Here is a 13,803-nt window from a genome sequence, read left to right on the forward strand (position 1 = left end):
ACAGGACAAAGGGGAATGGCTTCACACTGACAGAGGGCAGGGTTAGATTGGATATTGGGAAGAAATTCTTCCCTGTGAGGGTGGTGAGGCACAGGTTGCCCAGGGAAGCTGTAGCTGCCCCATCCCTGGAAGTGTTCAAGGCCTGGTTAGATGGGGCTTGGAGCAACCTGGGATAGTGGAAGGTGTCCCTGCCCATGTCAGTGAGTTGGACTATATGACCTTTAAGGGTCCCTTACAATTAAAAAAACTCCATTATTTTATGTTCTCTCTGTAACAGCAAGATTTGGAGCAATCCCTGGGCTTCCCCTGTAAAACCTAGGCCACAACTCATCAGCTGGGAGGGCATGAAGGAGCTCCACCAGCTTTCTTTCATCCAGCCCTTGTCCAGAACACCTCTGTGTGATGGAATGCACAACCCAACAGTTCCCCGGAGTAGAAGTAAGTGAAGAGTCACTGCCTCCAAATACTCCTCGTGCTCACAGGTAGGATGAGGTACTCAGCATTAACAGCCACATGAGGCTGGAGACAGTCTACATTTTCCCAGCACTGACTCAGAAGTGCAGCTGTGGCCCTCACATGTGGGAACACGCAGCTGCTCTGCAGCTCTTGCCACTGGGGTCAGGTGCTGGCTCTTTCAGTGATCTGTGGCACTCAGGTGGTGCTGGTGATGCAGGTGCACAAGGTTAGATTGCTGCTTGTGCACCTGTGAGGGTTTTAGCAAATGTTCCTCAATTCATCTCTGTACATGCTGCTGCCAGTGCTGTTCTGCTGCAGGGCACCACGCGGGGCAGGATGCCAAGGGCTGTGATGTGCCCCAATATCACAGGGCAATACCCATGAGGGAGAGAATCCTGGAGAGCCCATATGAGGGATAGGAGAAAGCTGAGAGACACTAACATGTTTCTTCCCCTCACAAAATCCTTCCTAAAGCCAAAGCTGAGAACTGGAGGTGGAAAGTGACAAAACATGGATCTGGGAACAGTGGTCGCTGTTCCAGAAAAACTGTGAGGAGTGAGTCTGTCAGCCCCAGCCTGCTCCACCAAGGCCACAGAGTTCCTGGAAGAGCAGCGCAGGAGGGTGTACTTGGCCTTATCTACTAGTGCAGGTCCTGGCACCTAAACTATGAACTCTCCATGCTCCAAGTGAAGTTCCTGCCTGGCCCCGCCTATGGTCTGCCACTTCTCCTCAGGCTCCCAGGACACAGCAGGCTGCCCTAAGAAACTGTCCCCTCTGCCCAAGATCCCCATAGGGCCAGAGCCAAGAGACCTGGGCCCCGCTGCACGGGGCTGCCCCAGAGGACCCGTCAGGATGTTCCTCTCTGGGGAGCTGGAGGCTCTGAGCAGGAGCCATGGGCACGGAATGGACTTCGGGGGAGGTGGAGGGGGCCAGGCCGGGACAAGGTGCCAAGGAGCTGTGGCACGGTGATTTTCACAGGGGGAAAGGAGGAGAATTTGTAGCTCCTGGTGGTCCACGCCCTCCCTGTGCCGTGAGTGCTGACACGGGTGGATGCGGCACGGCGGGTGGGTCTGGGGAGCAGATGGGGCGGGCGGGGTGTGGGGCTGCTGGGGGCTGTTCCCAGCGAAGCGGGTGGGCCAGCGGGGCCGAGGCAGCACGGCCTGCCCGGGCTGGGGGCTCCGGGCTGGGGGCTCGGGGCTCCCCCGCCGGCCGCGGCGCTGACCGGGCGCTGCCCCGGGCGGGGCCCGGCCCGGCCCGGCGCGCTCCCCGCGCTCTCGGCGGCGGGGCGGGGGCGGGCCGGGCCCTCCCCGCGCCGGGAACGCGCTCCCGCCTCCCACCCGGCTCAAAGTTTCGCGGCAGGAACTCGGGCGGCAACAGTGCGGAGCCGGCAGCACCGGAGCGCGGCAGCGCGGAGCCCAGGCGCCCCGGTGCCCGGCGGGGGCCGGCGGCGACCGTGCCATGCGGGCCCCCCCCCCACCGGCGGCGGCGGGGCGGGCGGGCAGCGGCGCCCCATGCGGCTGGGGCGGCCGGGCGGCGACTGACACCATGTACGCCCGGTGCCCGGGGCGAGGAGCGGGGAGCAGCCATGTCCCCCCCCGCCCAGCCGGGGGTGCCGGGCGGGCGCGGCTCTAAGGGGCCGCCGGCGCGGAAGCTCCTCTGCATGTGCAGCCTCTCCCTCTGCCTCACCTACCTGTGCTACAGCCTGATGGGGGGCACCGGTCCGGCCGCCCTGCGCTCCCCCGCCGCCCTTCCCGGCACGGCGGCCCCGCGTTCCCCCGCCGCCCTTCCCGGCACGGCCGCCCCTGGGGCCCCGCGTTCCCCCGCCGCGCTCCCCGGCACGGCGGCCCCGCGCTCCCCCGCAAACCCGCCGGGCAGCCCCGGCGACCCGGCCCCCTCCGCCGCTCCGCCGCGGGCCTCCAACGGCAGCCGGGAAGGGGCGGCGGGCGCCTGGCTGCGGACGCCGCTGGCCCCCGGGGAGGTGATCACGGCGCAGAGCGGAGCCTTCGAGAGGGACCCGCAGGAGTCGAGCACCACGGACGAGGAGCTGAGCCGGGCCGGCAGCCCGGGCAGCCGCGGCGGCGGCAGCAGCAGCACCACGCCGGACTACGGGGAGAAGCGGCTGCCGCAAGCCCTCATCATCGGGGTGAAGAAGGGGGGAACGCGGGCGCTGCTTGAAGCCATCCGGGCACACCCCGACGTGCGGGCCGTGGGCACCGAGCCCCACTTCTTCGACAGGAACTACGAGAAGGGGCTGGAGTGGTACAGGTAAGGGCGGGGGCTGCGGGCGCGACCCGCGGCTGGGGGGAGGAATGTGCGCCCGTGCGGGGCGGGGGGAGCCTCCTGTGTGGCCCCGGGGGTCTCCGAGGGCCGTGGGGTGGGGGGTCCTCGTTTCCGACCCGAACGGCCCCTGTACGTGGCTGGGCGGTGGGACCCGGGGCGAAGGCGCAAGTCCCGGGACCCCGGCGTGGGTCTGCGGGACGCGGCGGGTGCGGAGCCCCAGAGCCGAGCCCGGGGCAGGCGGGAGATCGCCGGGGGCCGCCCCTGGCAGCGGTGGTGACTGAAAACGCGTTGTTCTGGTGGGAAGGCAGAAAATGTGTAAAAACATCCTGCTCTGTTACTCAGAGTGCTTGAGCAGACTGTAGCAATTCAGCTGCACTTGGTGTAAAACGCCTAAATAGGTCGGTAATTAATAATTACTGAAATAAACAAGATTGTAAGTTGTTCCAGGTGCTGCTGGGCTGAAGGGAAGAAGGATGCTGTTTTTATGCGAGCGCAGGCTTCGCTGAACAAATGAGGTTTACTCTTTGTTCAACAAGTTCTACATCGGGAAGTTTTTTCCGTTGACAGTATCTAATTCTGTTAGTGAAGAAGTCTCTAAATATTGCTATCTGATGTTGGGTAACGTTTTAAGGGGATTTTATGCTGAAAGTCCTTGTTATTAGAAAACACTGGACTGCAGTAAGGAAGCGTTAAGTGCCTCGGCAGTTTAGCAAATCAGTGGATTGTGATAGCTCAGTGCTTCTCTCTAAAAATCTCTGAGAAGAATACAGCACATCAGTGGAACTTGCAAATTCTCAGTTGCTCTGTAGTTCGCGGTTCCAAGCAACCCATACTGGTTCTTGATAAGAAGTGGTCTGTGGGTGAGCTGCTGAACTTTTTGTTGTTCTTAGTACAATAGCTGCTTAGCTGCTCTGAAAATGAAGGAAAAAATAATGCGAGACAGGACGTTAGTTACTACCTGGATTATCTGGTCACTCTTTATTGCAATAGAGTACACGGTCTTCATGTTAGGGGCATTTAAATGTGAGGAGCTCCAAGCAGTTTTCTGTGGCAGTTGTGGAAGCAAAGTCTTGATAACGCTTGGTGTGGCATCCACTTGGTTCTGTGTGATTTTCTGTAGGGATTCTGAGAAAGTGGACATCAGCACTGAGAAAGTGCTGCACCAATGGGGGGAAGGAATAAAGGACTGGCTGTGCTTGTTGTGTTTATAAATATAATTTCAGACACAGTATTTTATTGTACTGAATTTTCGTGCAGGAAAGGCTTATCTTGAAATATAAGTTTAGAAACTTGGTAGAAGAGGATAGAAAGCGGCATATAAAAAGGTTTGGTTTTATTCAAAACAGGAAGAAGAAGATCAAGCACTGAATATGGTGAGCAGCTGCTTTTTCATCTTTAAAGTCATGCTACAAGAAAAGGGCTAGTGAGTGTGTGTAACTTCTTTCATGGAGTAAGAGGCATACACAGGTTTTCATTTGCAGAATGCAGTTTGGTATTTTCTATCCCTGCATCAGCTCTCTGGTTTGTGCAGCTCATTCCTAGCCCTGGAGCTGTGCTGCACTGGGGAAGAGGTTGGAGAAGAGCGGGTTGTGTCAGAGCTGGCGTGAGAGGGTCTGGGCAGAGGAGGCTGGTGGGGTGCTCTGGGCATGAGATAAAGAAATTATATTGCTGCTCCATTGCCATTGCGGCCCTGAGGATATGCCCTGGCTGCCTGACCTACAACCATCTTTACACCTGCCCAACCCAAACGTGCGCTTCTACCCCCTCCTTCCAAGAGTGTTCAGCCTTGCAGGGGCAGGACAGTGCTGATGGTTCACACCTCAGCGGCACTCACAGCTTCCCTGATGCTGTGCCAGTGCTGGGTTGTTGTCATGGACCAGCTTGGTGCCATACAAACACAAAACAAAGACAGAACGGGGGAAGATCGCTGCCCAAGCCAGCAGCTGTTTCTTCCTGACCTTCTCTGAGATTACCTGATTGAGTGTGCCAGGGAAGCTGACGGCTCGCAGCTGTGTCCCAGGTAGAGTAATTGGAGATTTTTCCTATGCACAGAAATGTCAGTGTTCTTTAAGCAAAGAAGCAACTACTGAAGTGTTTATACCAGCATCTCCTTACAGTGACTTCTATCACTTGTTTATATATTGCATATAGCACTTCTTTAGATGCATTATACACTTTGAGCTTTTAATGCTGTCAGACTTTTTCTTATGTAGTGAAATAGGAGAATGGCAGACCTTGGGGTTCCTTGCTTTGTAGTTCAGTCCCAAGAGTATCTCCTAGCCTGGCAGAGCAGAAGGGAAGGGAAGCACTTTCCCCGCCTTGGCTTCTCCACCTGTAAAATGGAGTTGGCACCAGGACACTGCCATTTCTTTGTGCTTGCCCCATGCCACCGTTACCTGTGTCTTTGCTGCCTTGAGATTGGTCAGCCCTAAGCGCTGTGGGTCTCTGGTCCAGGGTCTCAGTGAGGACAGTCTCAGAAACTGGAGTTGCTGCAAACACTGTAGGACAGGGTGGCACGGTGGGGATGCCGGCTCCATGCTGCTGGGGCAGGGTGGCTTGTCAGGATGGCAGCTCCACACTGCCTGGTAACTTGTAGGGAAAGCTGAAGGTTTGGCTGCTGTCTGCAATGGCTGTAGCTCAGCAGCCAAAGTTCGTGTGGTGATCGCAAATGTAGGTCTTTGCACACATGTACTGGTGCAAACTGAACTGAGACTCGTTTTGGTTAGTTATTGTTTTGCTGCCAGAATTGTTTGTGTGGTTGCAATTTGTGATTATGTCCATCCTAATGGTGGGCTGTCCAAAGGACAACTTCCATGGTACAGCTTTCCTTAATGGCACCCAGTCCCCCCTCGTACTTTAACTTTCATTGATAAATTCCTTCACTTGCCTTTTTCCCCCTAATGCAGAATGTACCCGACTGCCCTCAAACAGTGCTGAAGGGGAGTAGGAAGAGACTTTAAACCTTTCCTTTTGTTAGCAGTGTGTTCACACCTCTCTGTGGTGTGTGTGCCACTTGCATATCTTCATTTCTCTTTCTTAAGCACAGGACACTGATTTCTGGCACTAAATATTATCTTCAGTGATGAACTTCGACTTCATTCCTTATATATGCCAGAGCTCGGTCCTGCTGTGGCAAGGAGCAGGGCTCTGCTGTTCCCTTGGAAATTGTTCTCTTTTACCCGCTCCTTCCTTCTAACCTGCAGGATATGCTGTCTTTCCCTGCAGGAGCTGCTGCTGATTTTTAGCCAGTGTCTGAGTGTTCCCCTGGTCCCTCATGTGCCCAGCCACAGGGTGACCCCCTGCATAGCCCCAGTGACCAGGCTGGACTTCAGGAGTTTGCTCTCTCCAGCATGATGCTCATGCCTCAGTGGGCATATCCCATGCCGTGAGCTCTGCTCCAAGCCATCCTGCTTTTGGAAAAGCACTGGGAGCCTTTCTGAGAGCACAACAAGGACAGTAGAATGACAGGGAAGCCTCTGAGCCCAGGGAATTGAGGTTACATCCACAAATGCTTGTTACCAGCATAGACAGACCGAGTTCCCTGCCTGCATGTGGATCAAGGGTGCACAAGCATGAAAGGATGTTGTGGATCATGGGAACTACAAGCTGCTTGCAGTGTCTGACACCTGGACAGGTTGTCCCTTTGTGGTGCTGGAGGTCTGGGTTTGGTGTTGTGGAAGCTGAGTACCAGGGGGCTGGGCAGGGGTCTGCAGAGGAGCCCTGGAGTCAGTGTGGTCCCAGTGGCTTTGTGTGACTAGAGAAGAAGGGGAGGCGATCCTGTTGGCACTGCTCAGTGGCCATGCTGCCCTGTGCCAGTACTGTCAGTGGTGAGATGGGATCACCTGTGCAGATGCTGACACCTCAGGATGCTCACGTACTGCTGGTGACTGGTCTGGCGGTGTTGGGGGAGAAACACTGCAGGTGGCTGTGTGAAGGGAGTGGGACCTCCAAGCACCAGCATGGGGGGGCTTTAGTTGGGTCCTTCTGCAAATCACCAGCATAGGAGACCTCAGCACTTCTGCACCCCAGAGACTCTCTGAGCTGAGTGGAACAGCCCAAGTGGTCCCAGTCCACCATTCACAGCTGCCTGCAGGCTCAGCACGGTGAGAAGGCTCGGTTCGGTCCCTTCGTGCTTTCAAGGCTATCTCCACATCCTGCCTTTAGCAGAAAAACTGGGGATTTGTATCAGTATTTTTAAAACAAACTTGCAGTTTTAAGACAAGTATGATCTCTGTGATGCAAAGAGAACACCTGATGGTGGAGAGCTGAAATTGAGGAGTTTTAAAGTTCACTGATTGGAAGAGTTGAATTCTTTGTATACACGCACATTGCTTTACTTCTTGCTTTCTCCTTGATGGAACCCTCACAGCGAGGCTGCAGCCTTGTCTGTGATTAGATCGTGTTCCTCTCTCTGTCCTGGGGCTCTGGTGCTGTGCTCTTGCACTAGCTGTGTGCATGGAGTGGCCCTGCTTCAGGAGCAGTCACCACGATAGGTTTGCATGTCTAATGCTATTTGCACTGGCTGTCTGGGTTTTTCAGGGCATTCTCCCAAGCAGTTAGGCCTGTGTGTTATTTGGCGAGCTGTCGCTCTCATACAAATAATGCCATGACAGGGAGCTCTTCGGTTCCAAGGAGCTGTTGACCGTGTCCACAGAGATGGTGCTCCCAGTCACATCCCTGCCACTTGTGCATTTGACTTGTCCGTATGGGGGAAGCAGTTGTTGTGCATGGTTATCACTGCCATGGGCGCTGTTCCCCCTGGGGCCATCTCGCCTCCCCTCCTCTGCTGACCTGGAGTCTGGGCCAGTAGGTCTGTTCCTGCATGCACAGGGATGATCCAACCTTGGAGCACCAGGCTCTTTCCTCCGTGGCTGCTGACAGTAATGGTACTGGCTGTGTCTGTGTGCTGGGACCCCCCTGCAGCATCCCCTAACAGCTGTTGGGCCACAACAGCTTGGGACTGTTTCAGCCTGGTCCCACACAGCGTCACCTTGCTGTGAGCTGTAATTGTGTTGCTGTGTTGCCTGTGCCATTCTGATCGGCTCAGGGCATTCAGGAAATCAAACAGCTTCCACCAGTGCTGTGAGCCTGTGCTGGCAGCACAGCGGGAACACCGACAGCGGGCGGATGGACTGGGGTCTGCTGCTGCCTACAGGCACTGCTGCAGAGCCTGGGAACTGCTGTGTTTCTCAGCAAAAGGCCTTCCCAGAGTGTTGTACCTACCACACTTCGGGTAACTTAGGGAAAGTGTATTGATTTTGTTTCTGGGCCCTGCTGTGAGTTGGCTTTTGCTGAAATGTGGTGACTCAGCTGCCTCCTCTGTGGATCCAGTGCATTGGGTTTATCCTGGGCTGAGGGCTGTACGAGTATTTCTCTGTAACACCTCTTTTAACACCTTGTCTCCTTCACCTTTCCTATGTCTTTAGTCTGGGTTCAATCCTGCTTTTTCTAGCTCAAGGCTTCCGTGCAGAGCAAGTACATGCATGCAGTACCAACCTCCCCACCCGTGCCTGGGTCGGCTCTGGGCAGGGGACTGCAAGCAGGGGTCAGGTGCTTTGCTGGTTGGCTCCACATTTCACCCATCTGGGGACTGGAGGGAGGCCACTTCAGCATCAGGTGTGGATTTTTTCTGCACCCGGATCTATTGGAGTGAATCCTCTGCACACCAGAGCTGGAAGTCTCCTAGCTCTGCCCCTGCCCTGTGTTCTAAACTTGAGGAACTCCCCGTGCACCCTTCCTGGGCAGCAGTTGTTTCCCTCCTTTCTGTTCTGTTTCAGCTGAAGGGATGGGTTGCAGGAATGAATTGGGTCTCTTTGCAGTGTTTTATCACCTGATGATGGTTATCCACAGGCTGCTCAGTTGTAGCCATGGGAAGGGCAGCTGCTCTCAGCACCCGCAGCCCCTGTGCACTACACTGGCTCTTCCTGCAAAGAGAGTAAGAGAAGTGCCAGGGCCAGCACGCTGGCGGGAGGGTTCTGGAGTACCTGCTCCTGCAGGGCTGGTTGCTGCTTCTGCCTCCGTCTGAAAGGTGACTGTGGGCACAAAGTGCAAAAGAAGGGTGGGAGCAGGAAGGGGACGCAGCGTGGCACGTGCTACGCCCCTTGGCAGCCCCTGGGCACCGGCCCCACTCAGGCCTGGCAGGGAGGTGTCTGGCCCCACTCCCTCAGCAGAGTGGAGGGGGGGTGACCAGGGCCACATCCCACCACCCTGCCCAGCTGGGCCCTGCCCTGCTTATGCTCTGACCCCAGCATGTGCAGGGAGCCTGTGAACGGGAGCAGCCCCAAAGCTCCCTTGGGAGGATTACGGACGCAGGGCTCATCACAACAGCCGTGCACCATGGGGATGCCTCTTCCAGTGACTGTTGGAGCATCCCTTGGAGCATGTAGGGAACTGGCATGTCACCAGCCCTGAAATCATCTAGCAATTGCACTGTAGTCTCAGGAACACCCTTTCTCTAGGATTTTGTTCAATAACCCACTGAGTAAACACTCCGGTGCTTTGCTGATAACGGTTTAAGTGTTATTTGTGATGGCAAAGTTTGTGAGCTTCACACTCTGTGTGAGTGCAGTACTGTTCACATATGTAGAGTTAGAGAAAACCTGAGAATAGGCCTGGGTAAAAACAACCCCTTGGAGAAGCAAAAGGGGAAGAGTCGGGTGGTCACATTCACGGGCTTGAATGATGCGCCTGACTCCTGCATATGCTCCCTGCTTCAGCAAGGCTCACTCTGCTCCATGTGGAGTCCAGACTGGCAAGAAAGGACCAACAGGTTCTCAAAGAGAGTTATGGGTGAAGGCTTTTGATTTTCAAAGTCAAAATCCCAACACAAATTAGTGACACCTCGTATCGACAAAGGTCAGTCTTTTGCTTTTCATGGATTTCTCTTACCTCTTGTTGTCATGGGGACTCCTTTTCCCTGAGTCGTCATTTCATGCACTTCAGCAGAAATTTTATTGCTTTGGGGGCTGGAGCAGCTCATGTGGGACATTTCTCACTGCTCGGGGTGTGATACACAGAGGTAATTTCTTTCAAATGATTTTTCCTTGAAGTGGTTTCAATGAATTGCAAAGGGTACGAGAGTATGAGCATGAATGAATGGCTGAAACATTCAAACGGAGTCCAGGTGAGGAACCTGCATGATCAAACTTTCCAGAGCATCCAGTGTGGATATTGTAATTTCCCTGTTGTGTGCATGTGGGCAGCATTTCATTTCAGCCTTTTGATCCACTTATTAAAGGTATTATTTAGAGTTGGAGGTGCTTTAAATTGGTTTCCCCTATGTTTGAAAAAGTTTAAAGGAAACCCCTAAATTATAAGAGTCTTTTCAGTCACAGTGAGAAATTCCTGTTTAGATCAAAGGTGCATGGGGGGGAGCAGCCAGGCAGGATTGTGCCTTGATCCTGCCAGGAGCAGCTCCCCTCCCTGGACACGGCCCAGCTGCTGCCGAGACCCTGCTCCACATGTGATGGCATGTGGGCACCGCTTCCCCCTTTGTTATTTAGGTAGCTGCTGTTTCCAAGCTGAAGGAGAACATTTAAAAGCTAAATACTGAAGGCTGAGGAAAGGATTCATACTTATGAAAAAGAAGAAGAAAAATGCCAAAAAAACCCCTCTAAAACCCCTCCAACCTGTTTTTTCAAATCTCCCATTTCCATCTCCAGAGTCAACACACCAATTTAGTGAGTGTTGCAAGGCGCAGTATTTCCCCCCTTGTCATATTATACATCCAGGCATCAACGATGGATCATAAACTTGCTCTTTATGGCTTTAACATTTCATTTGCTAGTCACATTTTATGTAAATGAAGGTATTTACCTTGACAAGCTCTCCTGTGAAGTACAGTACTTCTTTAAAGAATATATTTGGCAATATAAACAGGCCAAATGCTGAGGGTGGATGCAAAATTCACAATTGATTTTTATAGCTAAATAGGATCCTCCCAAAATATACTGGCAGCTGTCTGCTCCAATCTCATCAGTGCCTGGAGAAACTGAGGCAGGGGGACCTGGAGGAAGACAAAATAGTAAAGGGACATCGGTTATAGCCACTGACCTACTGAACAGAACTGGCTTTGGATAAAAATAGCTCCATCTGCCAGACTTTATTTTGTATTATAGAGATTTGCTGTAACACATTTCAAGCTAAAATCTGATTTCCATTCCCTCCAGAGTCAGGCTGGACTGGAGTTGGCCCCCTCCTTTATTAGCAGTAGTCATATTGGATCTGCTGGGGCAGCCCAAATCTGCAACTCTTCTTTGTTTTAGAGTGTATTTCCTTTCATCTTGCATTAAGATGGATTCAGTGATATTCTATACTTTCTATTAGTGTTTATCCACATCTGCAAATAACTTTATTTCAGCCTCAGCTCTGCCCTTTCTGTATTTGTTCTTGATGGACACTCATAAAATTAAGCCGAGCTGTGAGGATGCTCATAGGAGGCTGACATCAGTGTCAGGAGCAGGTGTTGAACTGTGGTTGGATTCAGCAGCCAACACCTGGAGCTGCTGTACCCACCCAGGGAGGAGACAAACCCACCCAACCTGTGTGATGCCAACATGGGAATGCACCAGCCCCAGAGGCTTTGGGGCTCCTGCAGGTGCCCCTGCACCCTGGGAGGCTCAGCTGCTGCCTCCTGTCCATGGCCCACCCCTGAGCCCCAGACATGCAGGAAGAGGTCACCTCCTGGCTCAGCCCTGGGTGGAAGGGACTGTGTCATGTGTGCAGGTGACAAACTGTCAATTACTCGGCTCTGGTCCTGCTTGTTCAAGAACAAACCGACCCTTTTCCATCCAAAGTGCTGACTCAAGAAATGCCAATGGCAGACCATGAATCATGAAGTTGTTGCTGCTGGAGGTTTTTAAGTGGCCTTTGGTTCATCCCTCCTTGGTCTTTCCCCCAGAGAGCACCAGCATTGATCCAACTGCTAGTCCCCTGCATTGTCAGCACTTGGACCTCTGAGCTCATTTCAGGGCTCTTTATTTGAACCCTGTTAATCCCAAATTACCAATCACTGTCTGTGCTCAATGGCACGGGGTGCCTGCAGAGCTGAGGGATACATGGAAAGACAGTGGTACCTCAGGAAAGGGTGCTGGGTACCCTAGGAAAGGGCTCTGCTGTTCACATCACACAGAAAGGCAAATCCAGAGCCAGGTGTGAACTGGAGGGGCTCTGGGGCACTGAACAGTGCAACGGGGATGGCACTTCCATGGTGTGAGGGAGGATGTCAGCACTGTGGGCAGTGCTGGTGCTGAGCTGCACCGCAGGCAGGAGGGCACTACACCTGCCTGGAGCCCGGCAGCAAAGGGATGGCACTCAGCAGCATTCCTGCTCCAGGTCTTGTTAATGGCTCCCTCCGAAAAATTGGGTGTCTGGCAGAATGAGCAAAATCCAGGGCAGCCGGGCAGCTGCTGCAGGCGCTGTCCTGACTGTGCATCACCTCCCGGGGGCTGGGGCTGGCAGGGCAAACCCCCATGGGGCCACCAGCCCTCAGCCACAGTGTGGAGGGGCAGAGACCCCGGGGCTGCACAGCCTCCCTGAGCTGGGGCAGCTGCTGCTCAGGCTGCTCATCCTGTGCTGCCGTTGTAGGGAGAAGGGTGCAGGAGCTGTGCCACTGGATCTGCTGCACACGTCTGTGTTACCAACAATAACGGCTCCTTACTCAGCTCAAAATCCTCTAGAAACTCCCCAAAAAAATCTAAGCACTATGGAAAAATGCCTGAGGCAACAACTTCTTTGGTAAACTAAAGCATCTCACTGAGAATTTTGTAGACCTAGCAAATCATAATGCAATTTCCTATGCAAAAAGGGTTTATCTCTATCTAAATATTATTCTGCATCGTTATTCATTGTAGGGAAGTTATTGCTCTCCAAGGTTAACTGATTGAACTTTGGAAATAGAGCTGCAAGCTTATCGTATAGACAGGAGCTTGACTTTTATTGCTCCTAAATTGTAGAGATATTGTTAGATGTGAGTAAAATATACACTCCATTAGAAAATATTAAAGTTTGTACCATTTTAGAATTAAAAAAGATTAAAAGAAGCATTTCTGCAGTCTAGCCCACCGTGAAATTGGAGTTGATTTGGTATGTGAAATGTGTAATACAAATAGCCTAACAATTAATGACAAAGGAAGAGCTGGGATGGATTTATGGCTCAAACTATCCTGGATTTCATGAGGCTGGAGTGGCAGCAGGGGAAATGTCTTATTAGATCATTACAGGTTTTTCTACTAGAGCCACTGCTGCTAAAGTTACAGAAAGGTGTTTGATTATTACTCTGTTCCCACGTAAGATTCCGAAGCACTCTCGTCTTGGGATATGGATATGGTTGTCTCTGCGGGAGACGATCCGTGTCTCTGCCGCAGACCGGTTCCTTTGGAAAACCCGATCAGGAACTCCTCAGCCATTTTTTGCAGTAGGCAATGGTGAAGTGCTTTCCCATGGCCAGGAGCTTGTTTATTAGCCTGTGAGTTCAGAGCTGCTGGCTGCAGCGGAGCAATGATGCAGGAGCAGGGCTCTGGCTGGCGAGGGTCCTGCGGCACCACGGCAGGGGCATCTCCTGCTGCCCAGTTTGGGGTCCCTTCCCCGGGGTGCCCCAGTTTGGTGCTGCCCAGCACAGCTCCCCACCCTGTGACCCGTATTAACTTTTTCTAATGCTTGGAGCATGTTGCAGGCAGAGGGGAGCCTAAAGCTCTTTGCTGTGCCCAGAGGGTGAGGATTTGGGATGCTGGCATAGGGAGGGACAAAGGGTTCTGCAGAGAGGTAGATTTCAGGGCTTTCACCTGTGGCTCTGTCCTCCAGGTGTGGGTGTCAGGGACCAAGAGGGGCCTGGGTACTGCATGTACCCTCACTGGCACACCCAGGCAGCTGTGTTGTGCCTTCAGCTCTCTCTGAGGAGGGGGGGGGGAGTAGATTGAGGTAGGGGAGGGGAATTGGGTGTCTCCAGGATGCAGACTGGGGGGCCTGCGGTGCAGTGGTGCCAGATGAAGGTTGTGTGGCCCTTGGCAGTATAAACTGCATTTCTAATCCAGCTTTCTCTCTCTTGCACTTCATGTGAGAGTCATCTCG

General features: G+C 53.5%; 1 protein-coding gene across 1 annotated transcript in view; it reads left to right on the forward strand.

The window, feature by feature from the left end:
• Positions 1-1,893: 1,893 nt before the first annotated feature.
• Positions 1,894-13,803, forward strand: part of HS3ST4 (heparan sulfate-glucosamine 3-sulfotransferase 4) — a 55,533-nt gene continuing 43,623 nt past the window's right edge. The window contains 1 exon segment of the mRNA XM_032704364.1: positions 1,894-2,721. Within this exon segment, the coding sequence (XP_032560255.1) occupies positions 2,042-2,721 (680 nt within the window). The 5' untranslated portion in view covers positions 1,894-2,041.

The sequence above is a fragment of the Chiroxiphia lanceolata genome, chromosome 16, assembly GCF_009829145.1.
Source record: "Chiroxiphia lanceolata isolate bChiLan1 chromosome 16, bChiLan1.pri, whole genome shotgun sequence".
Classification (NCBI taxonomy): Eukaryota; Metazoa; Chordata; class Aves; order Passeriformes; family Pipridae; genus Chiroxiphia; species Chiroxiphia lanceolata.